Source organism: Sapajus apella, unplaced genomic scaffold (assembly GCF_009761245.1).
Source record: "Sapajus apella isolate SASKATOON/1434 unplaced genomic scaffold, GSC_monkey_1.0 scaffold41, whole genome shotgun sequence".
NCBI lineage: Eukaryota > Metazoa > Chordata > Mammalia > Primates > Cebidae > Sapajus > Sapajus apella.
The window spans coordinates 18,041,051-18,059,548 of record NW_022436981.1 but is presented as its reverse complement, the minus strand read 5'-3'; the positions used below and the strand labels follow the sequence as shown (position 1 = coordinate 18,059,548).

Genomic DNA, 18,498 nt, shown 5'->3' with positions numbered 1-18,498 from the left:
CCCACCAAAGCCAGATTTACCTACTATCTGATACATAAACTTTCTCTATAGCATTTCATAACATTAGCATTGATAATTAGTATTAAAATATGAATATTTTAGAAATATTTAGAAAAATATTAAGAAAACACCTTCATATTTCTAAGTGAGGTACTCATTATTATGAAAGAAATAAATCTGCACATTCTACACATGTACCTCAGAACTTAAAGTATAATAATAATAAAAGAAATAGTTCTTTCCTACACACAAAATTATTTTGTAGTAAGGTGATTCAAAGACATTAGGAAGGTACTGAGAAACCATACAGATAGTTGGAAAAATTTCATGGTATGGGTAAGATCTACAACTAGATTAGGAGGCTGTGACATAAAAACATAAAAATATGTTAGTTTCCTAATTATGGGGGCTAATCCTGGCACCTGTGCTTAAGAGCTAACAGTCACATTGAGAAGGTAACATGTAAAACCCTAAATCTGCATATGGCAGAGTATACAAACTAAGATAATAAGAAGAGAGAGCAAAATAAAGAAGGAAAGATTAGATGGAATTCTCTAACTTCAAGTGACAAAATCCCCAATCAAACTGGCTTGAAAAAATGTAAAAGCAGTGGAATATACTGGCTCACATAACTAAGAGTACTGGCTAGATCTGGTACCAAAAATATCAATCATCTATATTTCTCAGTCACTTATATTTACCATGCTAAATATTAGCTATTTATTCTAGGCTAGGCTCTTCCCTGTGGACAGGCACATGCCACCGTCAGCTACCAGTGTAGCAACACCAGCAGATAAAGAGTACTCTCTGAAGAGTTCTAGCAGAGGTTGGCCAACTGGCCTAGTGTGTTGTGTATCCATCCTGCGCTACACACTATGATTAGCACCAAGAGTGGAGACTGTCCCTCCCAGGCAACATGGGCTGAGAATGGTGAAGGGATCTGTTACTTTAAATGTGAAATCGATGCGGAGAAGGCAGAAATAACAAACTCCAGATCACTTCCCCCTCTTTTTTTTAAATTTATTTATTTTACTTTAGGTGCATTATATATATGGCATTTCTCCCCCCCATGTTATCCCTCCCCATCCTCCCCTCCCTCCCCACCCTCTGCTCTCTCTCCCCTACCCCTCTTGAGAATGCTTCCCTGGCAGGTAAGAGGAGTATTTTTCCTGAGCTCTGCTTTCATGGGCCGTCTCAGCCTGGGGCCACCAAACCATATTTTAAGCTGAAGAGTTATATAGTCATTATAGCTCCCCACTGTGTCTTATTTTTGGAATTACTACAAATGCAGCTCTTGGAGGACTTTGTCCTCAGTGTGTGGAAGCTTATCACCACCTTAAAATTCTCCTCTGAGCTTTGAGCCTAAGGTGTTTTTTGCTAATAGACATTTGATGCACTTTATTGAGGCAACACCACACATATTCAATGAGGCCCTGAAAAGGCACCCAGTGTGAAATAAAAGATGAGACAAATCAAAAATAAAAATAGATGGCTTGAAATAGAATTCATGGCTTCAGATAATCTATAAAACTGTTCATCTGTTTTCAATGCAAAGCACACAGCTACATTTACTCAAAAGTTGAAACAGAAAAAGAAGGGAGAAAGTTTCACTCATTAGAAAAGACGCAATTATAATTTTATTTGCATACGCGGTCACGCATGTGTGTGTGTGTGTATGTGTGTGTGTGTGTAGAAAATATCAGTTGTTTTCTAATAGATTTTTTACTTTTTTTTTCTCTTCTCAGTGGTAGTGAAAACCTGTTTTGTGAGTGTCCAAGGCTGTATTCAGGCAAGCTGTGCCAGTTTGCAAGTTGTGAAAATAACCCATGTGGAAATGGTGCCACCTGTGTTCCAAAATCCAGAACAGATATTGTCTGCCTCTGCCCATATGGGAGGTCTGGACCCCTCTGCACTGATGGTAAGAGCATTTGATTATTAAACATGGAGCACAGACAGAAAGAGATGAAGACAATAGAAATCACTCAGAGGAAACAAGGCCAGCACTTGACTGATCAAATACATCAGATCATTTTCTGGGTTCTTTTCAAGTTATTTGAGATAAGACACATTTGTGAGACTGATCACTGAGGAGGTATTTCTCATACCCATCAAGTTTACGAAAATGGTGGTGTGGTGACTCATGCCTATAATCCCAGCACTTTGGGAGGCCAAGCAGGGCAGATTATGAGGTCAGGGGTTCAAGATCAGCCTAACCAACATGGTGAAACCTCATCTCTAGTAAAACTACAAAAATTATCCAGGCAAGGTGGTACACACCTGTAATACCAGCTACTCAGGGGACAAAGGCAAGAGAATTACTTGAACCCAGGAGATAGAGGGTTCAGTGAGCCAAAATCGTACCACTGTACTCCAGCCTAGGAGACAGAGCAAGACTCAGTCTCAATAAATAAATAAATAAACAAATAAATAAATAAATAAATAAATAAAGCGGTAATGAGTTTTCTTGAGGTTAAAGTATGGAAAATCTCTGTATTATAAAATCTCAAAGTCAAGCAAAGTATAAGAGAGTAACAAGGGGAATCTAGAGCAATATATAAAATCAAATTATTTCACGTCATTTTGGCAAACTGAGAGTACAATATTAACAAATCTATGCATCATAGCCTAGTCGCCTTAAATGTCACAAAACCGATGATGCAGTTAATACATACCAATAAAGTAAATCACAAACAATAGACATTCATCTCTCTTTAGGAAAATTCAGTATGAGAAATCCTAAATTACAAAAAGCTGTAAGATGCTGTAATATAAGGTTGTTTTAAGAAAAAAAATTGCCTAAGAATTTAATAGTAGCTTTGACATATATAAATGTGTGTAGGTATTTTCAGAAATAATAAAAATTGATACTAATAGTTAATCAACACAGAACTAGACTTGCTTTATCATTATTTTCACCATAAAAATAAAAACATTTACTCCTTTGGCACTCATGATATTTGGCATCAAATTTTAGAATAAGGCTACCAAAGTGAACTCAGGGCCCTCTGCCCCAGAACCACAAAATGAAGCAAACAGATCCAGCCCATGATGACATTAAAAAGCTGGGCACCACATCCTGATGTGGCAAGTATGAAAACTGAAACCAAAGTAAAAGAAGCATCTGTGATTAAAAGGTATTGACGTTTTGATACATAGGTCTTTGAAAGGAATTGAGACAATGAATTTGTATGTATCTTAAGCAGGGAAGAATTAAGAAGTACTAAGAATTTCATTCTGTGTGTAGCAGGATTATATTAGAAGTTATTCTTATAAAAATAAAAAACATTATAGACTGAATAGAATTGAAGCCACGTCTTTTCCCCCAGAAACCTCGTGCTTCTCAGATGTAATCATTCTATTTAAATAAAAGCTATTGAAAAAATATAATTGGTTATAATAAATTTGGTTACTAAGAGATAATCATCAGTTTTGCTTCCTACTTGAAAATAATACTGACCATATAAAATAAGAAGTGAAGTTTTAGAAGAATGTCTTAATGTATTCACACACAAGAAATGATTATTTACTCCCATCTCCTGGTATCATTAGGGTTCCAAAGATGTAAGGATGTATAGATTAAGAGGAGAGGCAGAGGCCGGGCGCGGTGGCTCAAGCCTGTAATCCCAGCACTTTGGGAGGCCGAGGCGGGTGGATCACGAGGTCAAGAGATCGAGATCATCCTGGTCAACACAGTGAAACCCCGTCTCTACTAAAAATACAAAAAATTAGCTGGGCATGGTGGCACGTGCCTGTAATCCTAGCTACTCAGGAGGCTGAGGCAGGAGAATTGCCTGAACCCTGGAGGTGGAGGTTGCAGTGAGCCGAGGTCGTGCCACTGCACTCCGGCCTGGGTAACAAGAGCGAAACTCCGACTCAAAAAAAAAAAAAAAAAAAAAAAAAGGAGAGGCAGAAAAAATTAGACATTATTAGGTTCTTTGCCTCAGTGTAAGAAAAAAAAAAATCCTAAATGCACCCATCCGGAAGAATTTCTCAAAATAATTATCCTATCCATTTATATTCCACAAAGTTGCCAGATCTAGTTTAGAAATATAAAATGTGTCAGGAAAGATTTCTGACCTTATAGAGCCTATCTTCTAATTGAAAAGATGAAAAGAAAAGAAAAATGGCTCAAAACACAATACAAAATTTCTGAGAAGAATTATGAAAGAAATAAACAAGTAGTGATAGACAGTAACTAGGATGGAGGGCATTTTAACAGATCACCAAAACAAGAATGGCTCTCAGAGGAGAAGATACTTGTACTGAGGCCAAAAGTATAAGAAGTATGGACCATGAAAAGCAGGAAAAGGAACTATCCAGGCAGAAGGTTCAGCAATGGAAGACGCTGAGGAACGACAGAAGCTGGGCTTTTCAGAGAATGAAAAGATACTACTGTGGCTGGTGCATAAGTGTCTTCATTCACTCCAGCTGCTGTAGTGGAATACCATAGACTGCGGGACTTACAAACAACAGAAATACATTTCTCACTGCTCTGGAGGCTGGAAAGTTCAAGATCAAAGCACCAGTGGACTTGTTCTAGTGGGGACTGCTTCCGGCAGCAGTCTCACTATGTCCTCACATGGAAGGGACTAATTAACTCTCTGAAGTTTCTTTTATAAAGGCGCTAATCCCATCCATGAAATCTTTGCCCCCTGATCTGATCGCCTCCCAAAGACCGATTTTCCAAATACCATCACATTGGCAGTCAGGTTTTAACATATGAATCTGGGGTCACATAATTATTCAGTCTATAGCAACAGTGAACAAGAAAAGGTAAATCTAATGTTAGCAGGGTCTAGATCATATAGAGCCTTGGGAACATGGAAAGGTTTTTGACCTTTATTTCCAGATGCCTTAGGAAACCATTGGAAGGCTTGGAACAGGCTAGTGACTTATGTGTATTTATTTAAACTATTCTGATGGTATTATCTCTAACAGATTTTATAAGGCTATTGGAGTGGTCCCGACAAAAGACAATTATGCCTAGGACAAGGGCAATGGTAGTAGGGATGAAGATAAATGGATACATTTGAAATCTGTTCTGGAGATATAATACTCAGAACTTGCTGGGAAGGTTGTGAAAAAGGTAGAACCAAGAATAACATCAAGTTTTCTTTGTCTGAACTATAGTGTAGATGGTGGTGCCATGAAAAACAATAGGGGTGTAACAGCTTATTTTGTCAGAAACACCTTATTTTATTTTATTGGGAGGTAAATAAGAGTTTTATTGTATACAAATGAAGAAAAAGATGCCAGTTAGACCTCCAAACGGAGATGATATGTAGGCAACTGGATATATGATGCTGGTGCTCTGAAGCAAGATCAGGACTAAACATATAATTGGGGAAGGCATTAAAATAAAGGTGGTGTTTAAAACAATAGAACTGTAGATTGTCTAAGGAGAAAATAAAGATAAAGAAGAGAAATATTGATAAAGAAGAGAAAATATAGATAAAGATTATTTAAAAAGAGCAGATAAATCCTAGAGGAACCTTCCACAATTCCAATATTTAGATACCTGGTAAAGGAGAGAAAACTGTATTAAATGCCAGCCCCATATTCTGACAAACACCCCCCTCTCATCTTTCAGTCCATAGATACTGCTCCTTTTATAATGTGGCATTATCTTAGCCTGGGATCCCCATAAGAAAACAACCTGGATGAGAACTGCATTCAGGTCGTTTACTCTGGAAATGATTCCAGGAAATAGGAGTGAAGATCTAGTGAGAATAAAATGAGGAAGGAGAGAAAGTCACTGCAAAGGCACATGGGACATTGAACATCACTGTAGGTAGTTGTGCGTGACTTCACTCGGATCTCATGAGGAGATATACAATATCTCAAAATTGGCTGCCCAAGGGGCAAAAGAGAGAAACATTCGACCATTGTCTCGAGTTCTTTTTGATTGAGGGTTTCCCTACAAGACATTAATATTCCCACACTTCTAGATTGCCATGCAAGACTGATGAGAGTGCAGGCTTTAGCAGGCATCTTAGGTGACAGCATCAGAAAAGCTGGAAGTTACAGAAAGAGGACTTAACATACCAATATTCCATTACATATCAATATTCAATACTTTTGAGTTAAAAAATCTCCCCTCGAGTGTTAGCTATCTCCAGAAACCTTTTTTACATCAATAGGCATCAATACTTTCTCTACTCCACTACCTACTAGGAGGTGGTATCCCAAGCTATCTATTGGATCCTTCACTGTTACTATTACGACCTCTAGAAGATTGTCTAGAACGTACTGAATGTATATTTTATAGAGAAAGGCAAAGAGCAATCCAATAACCCTATCTGTTGCTTAATTACAACTATTCTTTAGAAGAGGCACAGAATAACATCTGGGACTTTGCCTTTCTGCTAATACCAGAGGATGAAAAATCAACTAGTTTTATTTCATTAGCAATTGTGTCTACTACATAGCAGTTTTCTTCCAAATTATGTCCATATCTACCATCTTAATATATTCTTTGGGGGCTAACAGAAAATATAATTATCACATTTCCTACCTTGTTGATATTTCCACTGGGGAATTCATCCAGGAGCCATCGCAGCAGTGATGACTGGAGCCGACGCAAACAAACACTGCAGATGGGAAGCTTGCAGCTGCTTTCCGTTTTAAAGAGCTTTGCTTTCTACATTTGTGCTCCTCATCCACACTTCCTGTTGCCTCTCCTTATGCCAGAAGAATCTCTTTTTTTTTTTTCCTGGTGGCAGTAGGATTTATTAGAATGTGCTCTTAATATATAAAGCCCAGCCCAGGTCTTTTTGTTTTGTTAACCATGCCATTCTAAAGACAAAGGTGGAATATGTTTTCTTATCTCTTGTTCTCTTTTGTCCTTTCTATAAATATTTCTTAATACTTTACCTTATCTCCCCAACTTAGGCCCCTCAATGGAACATGGTCCTTGAGGAAAGCAATGTAACTAACTGCAAATAGGCTCTGAAATCAATCTGCCTGGGTTAAAATCCCCATTTTACTACTGACTAGTTGGCTGAGTGACCTTGGGCAAGTCACTTGGTCTCTCTGTACTTCAATTTCAACAAGTCTAATAATAGAACTGACCTAGTAGATTTTATGAGAATTAGGTGAGATAGTACATGTAAAGTGGTTAACACATAATGGGCATATAGAAAATGCTTTTGTTTTTTAAGGGTGGTCAAAGTAGGATTCGTAGCCTTACAGAAAACTGCTATCTTTTGTCATTGTGGGACAGAAGACTGCATCTCCATCCCAGCTAAATAAATAAATAAATAAAATAAAATAAAATTCTCTAGGATGTCAGTGGAAATCAAAATTAATTTTCTTTTAAGAATTTTTCTAAGATGGTGACACTCTTTGCTGTGATTAAAGGCAAGACGGGGTATTACAAAATCATGCAGGAAAGCAGAGCTCCAGGGAAACGAATAATCACCAGGCTATTTAAGGACATGATACCTCTATAAAGCAGCTTAATGTCAGGCTGGCATTTTGTAGTGGCATATTTCAAGTACATGCAATTTACTGTCATGTTAAGCTCATAACTCTTTTGATAGCATCCACTCTGATATGATCCAGCTTTCTCTCTCCAGCTCAACAGCTATTTGATTGCCCTGCTGTTCAACACATCTCAGTATCCCTCATTTCCCACCATGTTTAAATCTGTATTTTCTAACTCCTGGTTCCAAAGAAATACTAAAGAGTCAAGCCTAATTCCAGATGGGAGCAAGGAGACAGGGATGAGAAAGAAAAAAGTCCTCAGGAAAGTGATTCCTCTTTCTCTGGGTTGAAGGCAGACTAAATGGCCTGCACTTTTTCTTCCTTAACAACTGAGGGAAATTTCCTTTCCTCTTGCTCAGGGAGAAGGTGAGCACTGCCTGCTTTTCACTTTTTCCTTCTACCTCAGCATCTGTAAAGAGAAAAGTTTAGGTTGACACTTATTTAAAAAGTAGCACTTATAAACATGTATTTGAGTGCACACTGAAATGTTCTTTAAAAAAATAGCCTTGCTCGGTCAGGTGTGGTGGTTCACACCTATAATCCTAGCACTTTGGAAAACCGAGGTGAGTGGATCATCTGAGGTCAGGAGTTCGAGACCAGCCTGGCCAACATGGCAAAACCCTATCTCTACTAAAAATACAAAAAGTAGCCAGGCGTGGTGGCCAGTGCCTATAATCCCGGCTACTCAGGAGACTGAGGCAGGAGAATTACTTGAACCCAGGGGGCAGAGGTTGCACTGAACCGAGATCCTGTCACCTAACTCCAGCCTGGGCCAAAGAAAGAAACTCCGTCTCAAAAAAACAAACAAACAAAACTGTCCATCAGTGGCTGGCAAGATGGCTGAATAGGAACAGCTTGAGTCTGGGGCTCCCAAAGAGATCAACTCAGAAGGCAGGTGATTTCTGCATTTCCAACTGAGGCACCTGGCTCATCTCATTTGAACTAGTTAGACAGTGGGTACAGCCCACAGAAGGAGAGCAGAAGCAGGGTGGGGCATCGCCTCACTCAGGAGGCACAAGGGCTTGGAGAACTCCCTCCCCCAGCCAAGGGAAGCCGTGAGGGACTGTGCCATGAGGAACAGCACATGCTAACCAAGAAACTACACTTTTCCCACAGGATTTGTAACCTGCAGACCAGGAGATTCCCTCTGGTACCTATGCCACCAGGGGCCTGGGTTTCAAGCACAAAACTGGGCTGCCATTTAGGCTGACACTGAGCTAGCTGCAGAAGTTTTCTTCATACCTCAGTGGTGCCAGGAAACCAGCGAGACAGAACTTTTCACTCCCCTGGAAAGGGGGCTGAAGCCAGGAAGCCGAGTGGTCTAGTTCAGCAGACCCCACCCCACAGAGACCAGCAAGCTAAGATCCACTAGCTTGAAATTCTCACTGCCAGCACAGCAGTCTGGAGTTGACCTGGAACACTCAAGCTTGGTGGGAGGAAGGGTGTCTGCCAATACTGAGGCTTGAATAGGTTATTTTCCCCTCACAATGTAAACACAGCTACCTGGAAGTTCAAACTGGGCAAAGCCCACTGGAACTCAGGAAAGCCACTGTAGCCAGATGCCTCTCTATATTCCTCCTCTTGGCAGGGCATCTCTGAAAGAAAGGCAGGAGCCTCACTCTGGGACTTATAAATAAAACTTCCATCTCCCTGGGACAGAGCACCTGGGAGAAGGGGCAACTGTGGGTGCAGCTTCAGCAGACGTAAATGTACCTGCCTGCCAGTTCTGAAGAGAGCAGCAGATCTCACAGCACTGTGCTCAAGCACTGCTAAGGGACAGATTATCTCAAGTGGGTCCCTGACACCCATGCCTCCTGACTGTGAGACACCTCCCAGCGGGGGTCAAAAGACACCTCATATAGGAGAGCTCCAACGGACATCTGGGGGTGCCCCTCCAGGACGAAGCTTCCAGCAGCCTGCAGCAGAGGGGCCTGGCTGTTAAAAGGAAAATTAACATACAAAATGGAATGGCATCAACATCAACAAAAAGGATGTCCACACATAAAACCCCATCCAAAACTCCCCAACATCAAACACCAAAGTTAGATGAATATATAAAGATGAGGAAAAACGAGTGCAAAAAGACTGAAAATTCCAAAACCAGAATGCCTCTTCTCCTCCAAAGGATCACAACTTCTCACCAGCAAGGGGAGAAAACTGGATGGAGAATGAGTTTGACAAATTGACGGAAGTAGGCTTCATAAGTTGGGTGATAACAAACTCCTCCAAGCTAAAAGAGCATGTTCTAACCCAATGCAATGAATCTAAGAACTGAAAAAAGGTTAGAGGAATTACAAACTAGAATAACTAGTTTAGAGAAGAACATTAATGACCTGATGGAGCTGAAAAACACAGCATAAGAACTTTGTGAAGCATACACAAGTATCAATAACTGAATCAATCAAGCAGAAGAAAGGATATCCAAGACTGAATTTCAAATTAATGAAACAAAGTGTGAAGACAAGATTAGAGAAAAAAGAATGAAAAGAAACAAACAAAGCCTCCAGGAAATATGGGACTATGTGAAAAGACCAAACCTACATTTGATTGGTGTACCTAAAAGTGACAGGGAGAATGGAACCAAGTTGGAAAATACACTTCAGGATATTATCCAGGAGACCTTCCCCAACCTAGCAAGACAGGCCAACATGCAAATTCAGGAAATACAGAGAACACCACAAAGTTACTCCTCAAGAAGAGCAACCCCAAAACACATAATCATCAGATTCACCAAGGTTGAAATGGAGGAAAAAATGTTAAGGGCAGCCAGAGAGAAATGTTGGGTTACCCACAAAGGGAAGTCCAACAGACTAACAGTGGATCTCTCTGCAGAAACCATGCAATCCAGAAGAGAGTGGGGGCCAATAATCAACATTCTTAAAGAGAATAATTTTCAACCCAGAATTTTGTATCCACCCAAACTTATCTTCATAAGCAAAGGAGAAATAAAATCCTTTACAGAGAAGAAAATGCTGAGAGATTTTGTCCCTGTCAGCCCTGCCTTACAAGAACTCCTGAAGGAAACACTAAACATGGAAAAGAAAAACCTGTACCAGCCACTGCAAAAACATACCAAATTGTAAAGATCATCAAAACACTATGAAGAAACTGCATCAACTAACAAACAAAATAACCAGCTAGCATCATTATGACAAGGTCAAATTCACACATAATAATATTAACTTTAAATGTAAATGGGATAAATGCCCCAATTAAAAGACACAGTCTGGATGAAGAGTCAAGACCCATCAGTGTGCTGTATTTAGGAGACCCATCTCATGTGCACAGACACACATAGGCTCAAAATAAAGGGATGGAGGAAGATTTACCTAGCAAATGGTAAGCAAAAAAGAAGCAGGGGTTGCAAACATCATCTCTGATAAAATAGACTTAAAACCAACAAAAATCAAAAAAGACAAAAAAGGGCATTACATAATGGTGAAGGGATCAATGCAACAAGAAGAGATGACTATCCTAAATATATATGCACCCAATACAGCAGCACCCAGATTCATAAAGCAAGTTTTTAGAGACCTACTAAGAGACTTAGACCTCTTCAAAATAATAGTGGGAGACTTTAACACCCCACTGTCAATACTAGACAGATTAATGACACAGAAAATTAACAAGGATATTCAGGACTTGAACTCAGCTCTGGACCAAGCGGACCTAACAGTCATCTACAGAACTCTCCACCCTGAATCAACAGAATATACATTCTTTTCAGCACCACCTGCACTTATTCGAAAACTGACCACATAACTGGAAGTAAAACACTCCTCAGCAAATGCAAAAACACAAAAATCATTACAAACAGTCTCTCAGACCATACTGCAATCAAATTACATCTCAGGATTAAGAAACTCACTCAAAACCACACAACTACATGGAAATTAAACAACTTGCTCCTAAATGACTACTGGGTAAATAACTAAGGCAGAAATAAAGATGTTCTTTGAAACAATGAGAACAAAGACACAACATACCAGAATCTCTGAGACACATTTAAAGCAGTGTGTAGAGGGAAATTTATAGCACTAAATGCCCATAAAAGAAAGTAGAGGGCCAGGCACGGTGGCTCATGCCTGTAATCACAGCACTTTGGGAGGCTGAGGTAGGCAGATCATGAGGTCAAGAGATCAAAGCCATCCTGGCCAACATGGTGGAGCCCCATCTCTACTAAAAATACAAAAATTAGCTGGGTGTGGTGGCGTGTGCCTGTAGTTCCGGACACTCAGAGGCTGAGGAAGGAGAATTGCTTGAACCTGGGACGCAGAAGTTGCAGTGAGCCAAGATTGCATCACTGCACTCCAGCCTGGTGCCTGGTGACAGAGTGAGATTCTGTCTCAAAAAAAAGGAAGTAGAAAGATCTAAAATCAACACCATAACACCACAATGAAAAGAACTAGAGAAACAAGAGCAAACAAATTCAAAAGCTAGCCGAAGACAAGAAATAATTAAGATCAGAGCAGAACTGAAGGAGAAGATAGAGACACAAAAGATCCTTCAAAAAAAAAATCAATGAATCCAGGAGCTGGTCAACAAAATAGACTGCTAGCCAACTAATAAGGAAGATAGAAGAATCAAATAGACACAATAAAAAATGATATAGGGGAGATCACCACTGACCCCACAGAAATACAAATTACCATCAGAGAATACTATAAACACGTCAATGTGAATACACTAGAAACTCTAGAAGAAATGGATAAATTCCTAGACACATATGCCCTCCGAAGACTAAATCAGGAAGAATTTGAATTCCTGAATAAAGTGATAACAAGTTTCGAAATTGATGTTAGTAATTAGTAGCCTATCAACCAAAAAAAGCCCAGGACCGGATGGATTCACAGTCAAATTCTACCAGAGATAAAAAGAGGAGCAGGTATCATTCCTTCTGAAACTATTCCAAAAACAGAAGAAGAGGGATTCCTCCGTAACTCATTTTATGAGGCCAACATCATCCTGATACCGAAACCTGGCAGAGACACAACAAAAAAAAAGAAAATTTCAGGCCAATATCCCTGATGAACATCCATGCGAAAAATACTGAATAAAATACTGGCAAACTGAATCCAGGAGCACATCAAAAAACTTATCCACCATGATCAAGTGGGCTTCATCCCCGGGGTGCAAGGCTGGTTCAACATACACAAATCAATAAAGATGATCCATTACATAAACAGAATCAATGACAAAAACTACATGATTATTTCAATAGATGTAGAAAGGCCTTCAATAAAATTCAATACTTCTGCATGCTAAAAATTCTCAATAAACTAGGTATTGATGAAATATATCTCAGGATAATAAAAGTTATTTATGACAGACTTACAGCCAATATAATACTGAATTGGCAAAGGCTGAAAGCATTCTCTTTGAAAACCAGCACAAGACAAGAATGCCCTCCCTCACCACTCCTATTTAACATAACATTGGACATTCTGGCCAGAGCAATCAGGAAAGAGAAAAAAAATAAATGCTATTCAAATAAGAAGAGAGGAAGTCAAATTGTCTCTGTTTGCAGATGACATGATTATATACTTAGAAAACCCCATTGTCTTAGCCCAAAATCTCCTTAAGCTGACAAGTAACTTCAGCAAAGAATCAGGTTACAAAATCAGTGTGGAAAAATCACAAGCACTCCTATACACCAATAATAGACCAACAGAGAGCCAAATCATGAGCAAACTTCCATTCACAATTGCTACAAAGAGAATACAATTCCTAGAAATACAACTTACAAGAGATGTGAAGGATCTCTTCAAGGAAAATTACAAACTATTGCTCAAGGAAATAAGAGAGGACACAAACAAATGGAAAAACAGTCCATGCTCATTAATAGGAAGATTCATCATTGTGAAAATGGCAATACTGCCCAAAGTAATTTATAGATTCAATGCTATTCCCATCAGGCTACCATTGATTTTCTTCACAGAATTGAAAAAAAAAGTCCTTAAATTTCATGTGAAACCAAAAAAAGAGCCCATATACCCAAGAGAACCCTAAGCAAAAAGAACAAAGGTGGAGGCATCATGCTATATGACTTCAAATTATACTGCAAAGCTACAGTAACCAAAACAGCATGATACTGGTACCAAAACAGATATATAGACCAATGGAACCAAACAGAGGCCTCAGGAATAACACCACACATCCACAACCATCTGATCTTTGGCAAACCCGACAAAAACAAGAATCGCGAAAGGATTCCCTATTTTATAATTCGTGTTGGGAAAACTGGGTAGTCATATGCAGAAAACTGAAACTGGGCCTCTTTCTTACACATTATACAATCATTAGCTCATGATGGATTAAAGACTTAAATGTTAGGCCTAAAACCATAAAAACCCTAGAAGAATACGTAGGCAATACCATTCAGGACATAGGCATGGGCAAAGCCTTCATGACTAAAACACAAAAATCAATGACAACAAAAGCCAAAATTATCCAGTAGGATCTAATTAAACCAAAGAGCTTCTGCACAGCAAAAGAAACTGTCATCAGAGTGAACAGGCAACCTACAGAATGGGAGAAAAATTTTGCAATCTATCTATTTAACAAGGGTTAATATTCAGAATCTACAAAAAAACTTAAACACATTTACAATAAAAAACCAACTCCATCAAAAAGTGGGTGAAGGATATGAACAGATACATCTCAAAATAAGACATTTATACAGCCAACAAACATAAGAAAAACAGCTCATCACTGGTCATTAGAGAAATTCAAATCCAAACCACATTGAGATATCATCTCACATCAGTTAGAATGGTATTATTAAAAAGTCAGGAAACAACAGATGCTAGAGAGGATGTGGAAAAATAGAAATACTTTTACACTGTTGGTGGGAGTGTAAATTAGTTCAACCATTGTGGAAGACAATGTGGCGATTCTTCAAGGATCTAGAATCAGAAATATCATTTGACCTAGCAATCCCATTACTGGGTATTTGCCCAAAGGATTATAAATCATTTTACTATAAAGACATATACACACTTATGTTTATTGCAGCACTATTCACAATAGCAAAGACTTGGAACCAACTCCAATTATCAATGATAGACTGAATAAAGAAAATGTGGTACATATACACCATGGGATTCTAAGCAGCCATAAAAAAGGATGAGTTAATATCCTTTGCAGGAACATGGATGAAGCTGGAAGCCATCATTCTTAGCAAACTAACACAGGAACAGAAAAAAACACCTCATGTTCTCACTCATAAGTGGGAGTTGAATAATGAGAACATGTGGACACGGGGAGGGGAGCATCATACATCAGGGCCTGTCACGGGGTGGGGGGCTACGGGAGGGATAGCATTAGGAAAAAATACCTAATATAGATGATGGGTTGATGGTTGCAGCAAACCACCATGGCACGTTGTATCTCTGAACTTAAAGTATAATAATAATAAAATCTTTTTGATGGAATCCTGCTATCCAATCAATTGACATACTCAATTAGCACCTTTTCCTATGTGTGCAAGTAACAACCTCAGTAAAGCAAAGTTATGGTTATCCTTCCAATAATTATCACTAGAACTTTGAGTAAATGAATCTTTTTAAAATATATATTTATCTGGAAAATATTTTCTTATCAAATGCTTTCATTAGATTCGCGAATTGCTCAAGTGTCTGTATGTAATGGTATTTATAGTCTTTCTGTAAAGTCATTGTGCTTCTTACCAATGATTGCTGTTAGGTTTTCTTTATATACATATGTATAATATATATAAATAAATATAAAAAATTTATACACATACACAAACATGCACACACACACACACATATATACACATACACACGAAATAAGAAAATAAAGGTATTTTGACTTGGCAAATTATATCAGTTGTGGCAGAGTCTGCTAGTTGTCTGGTGAATATAGTCTGTCCTTCTTTATCATTAATACACTTTTTTCAGAACAGGAAATATGTTATCTATAAATATCATTTAGAGTAAAATCAAATTTCTACTTCACCTAATATAACATATCAGATCAACTGTATCTTTATGATTGTTTGTTGCTATAAGTTTATTCATACCACAAAAATTGTCATATTTAAAATCTTCAAAACAGTTTTAGCACAGGTGAAATCTTCTCATTTAGCTAAGTCCCTGAGCTCTTTGAGCAGTCTGGCCTTATGCATCGGCCTCTTCCCCAGCCACTCTGGTCCCCTCACTCCAGAATGCTTTGCTACCTGCTCTGGCCTCAAGGCTACTTTTGCTCCCCCTCACGTTAACTCTAGGTGAACATTTAATACTATCACCTTTCTAGCCAATGGTGCTCTGCAGAAAACATGCAGCTTCTCTGACAACGAGACTGAGTCCCCACCCCAAGGAGGACCTCATACCATTTTTCCGATGCTTATTGACAAAAGAGGAACCAGATAAGGGTATACTTTGTGTATCCTTATTATTCACAAAATTGCCTGCATAAATGCCCATCGATGATAGATTGGACAGGGAAAATGTGGCACGTATACACCATGGAATACTATGCAGCCATCAAAAATGATGAATTCGTGTCCTTTGTAGGGACATGGATGAAGCTGGAAACCATCATTCTCTGCAAACTGACACAAGAACAGAAAATCAAACACCACATGTTCTCACTCATAGGTGGGTGTTGAACAATGAGAACACATGGACACATGGAGGGGAGCATCACACAGTGGGGTCTGTAGGGGGGAAATAGAGGAGGGACAGTGGGGGGTGGGGAGTTGGGGAGAAATAGCATGGGGAGAAATGCCAGATATAGGTGATGGGGAGGAAGGCAGCATATCACACTGCCATGTGTGTACCTATGCAACATGCTTGCATGTTCTTCACATGTACCCCAAAACCTAAAATGCAATAAAAAAAAAAAACTGGAAAAAAATTGCCTGCCATAGGTCAATGTTTCAATGTCTTCCAAGCCTTATGTCTCAAGTGCTCTCATCCAAGCACTGGATGTCAAAAAGGTCAACATCCACATCAAACTTACTGGCAAACAAGTGGTGCTTGAGCAGCATCAAGTTCAAGTTGCCAGCTCCACACACTGAGCACACGTGGACCCCCTCGCATGGTGGTCAGGAAGTACCCTAGGAAACATCACACTCAAAGTACTGTCAATTGACAAAGCTAGTCATTGCGTGCATGTCAGAGAAATCGTACTTATGACTTGTGGAGAGTGAGCTGGGGACTTCCGGGGATCCTTTGGATAGTGTGGCCCAGAGATACTCATCAGGACCGTATTAATGCACTCTCGATTTTACATGGGGCACTAACGTACACAGCTAAGTTTTCCATCCTCCCTTAGAGCTTAAAGTGTGCCCATGGGACTAAATTCTGAACAATCAAGATGTAAGGAGAAGTGTTAGAGTACTATATTGACCTCTGGAAAATCTCTTGAAGAGTAGCGTGAGCTCCAAATCTTCCTTCTTTCTGAAGTCTAGAATGTGGATAAGATGTCTTGAATTCCAGAAGTCATTTCGGATTATGAAGTCACCTTGCTAATGAAAGATACGTGCTAAGATGGTGAAGCAAAAAGATGAAAGAAGTTTAAATCCTTAACTATAAAAACAACATATTAGCCTGGAAATATTCACTAAGAAATTTTTAGTTAACGAGAGAAATAATTTATTTTGCTTAAACCTCTGTTTTTTAAAAAGTTATCTGTTATATGCAGCTAAATCTAATCCTGATATGGTGTCAAGATTTCCCTGAACTACATATTCCAATATGTTTTCTTAAATATTTCTGATTTTGTTCATAACTCTTAGACCCCTTCTCCAAAAAAAAACAGAATTTTTTATCGTATTTATCTTATTTCAGTCTAATAGATTTAATAAATTATGTTTATAAAATATGTTTTTGCAATCCAATGAAAGTGGTAAAATTTTTTAATACAAACAAATATCATGGGAGGCAGCAAAATATAAAACCATATTTTTCTAATAGCAAAATAATAAAAAATGATATTTTATATCTTTCTTTTGAAATATAATCTCTTAAAACTATTTCTATAAGGCAATTTTTAATTATATTAAATGAAAATCAAGTTTGCAGAGTTTTACATCTCAGTTCCTAGGAAGCTACACATCTGCTATTTTCCACTTTTACACAGAGAACAGACTATTCACTATTAAACTCTGACTGTTTGCCTCTGTCAGAACACTGACTGTCAGTAGAACACTAAACTCTCAAAGCCAAATGTTTTCCTTTCGGTTTATTCCAGCACTTTGTCATTATTTAGCAACCTCACAGAATTCTCCCCTCCGACAGAAGCATTTCCTGCTGTTAAAAACGTCTAAAATGGATAGACTATGTGTTCACAAAGGGAGACTGGTTTCTCCTGCATATACTTATGGCAGATTGTTCTTGCAGACCATGTGTGGAAATGTAAACCTCTGTAGTTTATTCTCAAGCTCATCAGAGAATTTAACTTTGCAGGTCTGTCAGTCCAGGCCTGTTAGCAAAGAGTCATTGTTTCATATCCAATGCATACTGTCAGGTCCCACCACACCTATCAGGCTCTCCTTGGTTGGGTTAAGAGCTATGTTAATGTGATGCACCTGCCAGTTAGCAAGCAAGGGAAAGCACAAGCACATTTGTGGCACACAAAAAAAAAAAGAAAAAGAAAAATTCTTCACAGAAACAAAAAACTGATTAGAGACTGAGTAAATTTATGAAAATGTCATGGCAATGAAATGTTTTGATAGGAATGAAATTAACAGTAGTTGGTGATAGCTGTGTGTGATGTATATTGCCTACCATTCTACACAATGATAGGTATTCTGTTCAAGGTTTTCTTTGTTTATATTCATTGACACGCTTATATTGTGTGTTTTCTAATATTTTGTCCCTTTATCCCTTTGGCCTTGAAAATGGTCACCTATTTTCTTTAGCATAAGGTAAGAACGGTTTAAAATGATGTCCAAGTCTTGCACGGGCAGACCTCAGCTAACCCAATAGCCCCCATCTTATTCATCCTTTGTCAGAACACTCTTTATACTATCTTGCATTACCTTGT

General features: G+C 38.6%; 1 protein-coding gene across 1 annotated transcript in view; it reads left to right on the top strand.

Annotated features, from left to right (window-relative positions):
* The window catches only part of LOC116565673 (protein eyes shut homolog), a 360,208-nt gene that overhangs the window by 201,948 nt on the left and 139,762 nt on the right, over window positions 1-18,498 (top strand). Inside the window, exon 5 of the mRNA XM_032299379.1 lies at window positions 1,746-1,918. Within this exon, the coding sequence (XP_032155270.1) occupies window positions 1,746-1,918 (173 nt within the window). The remainder of the gene's footprint in view (window positions 1-1,745; window positions 1,919-18,498) is intronic.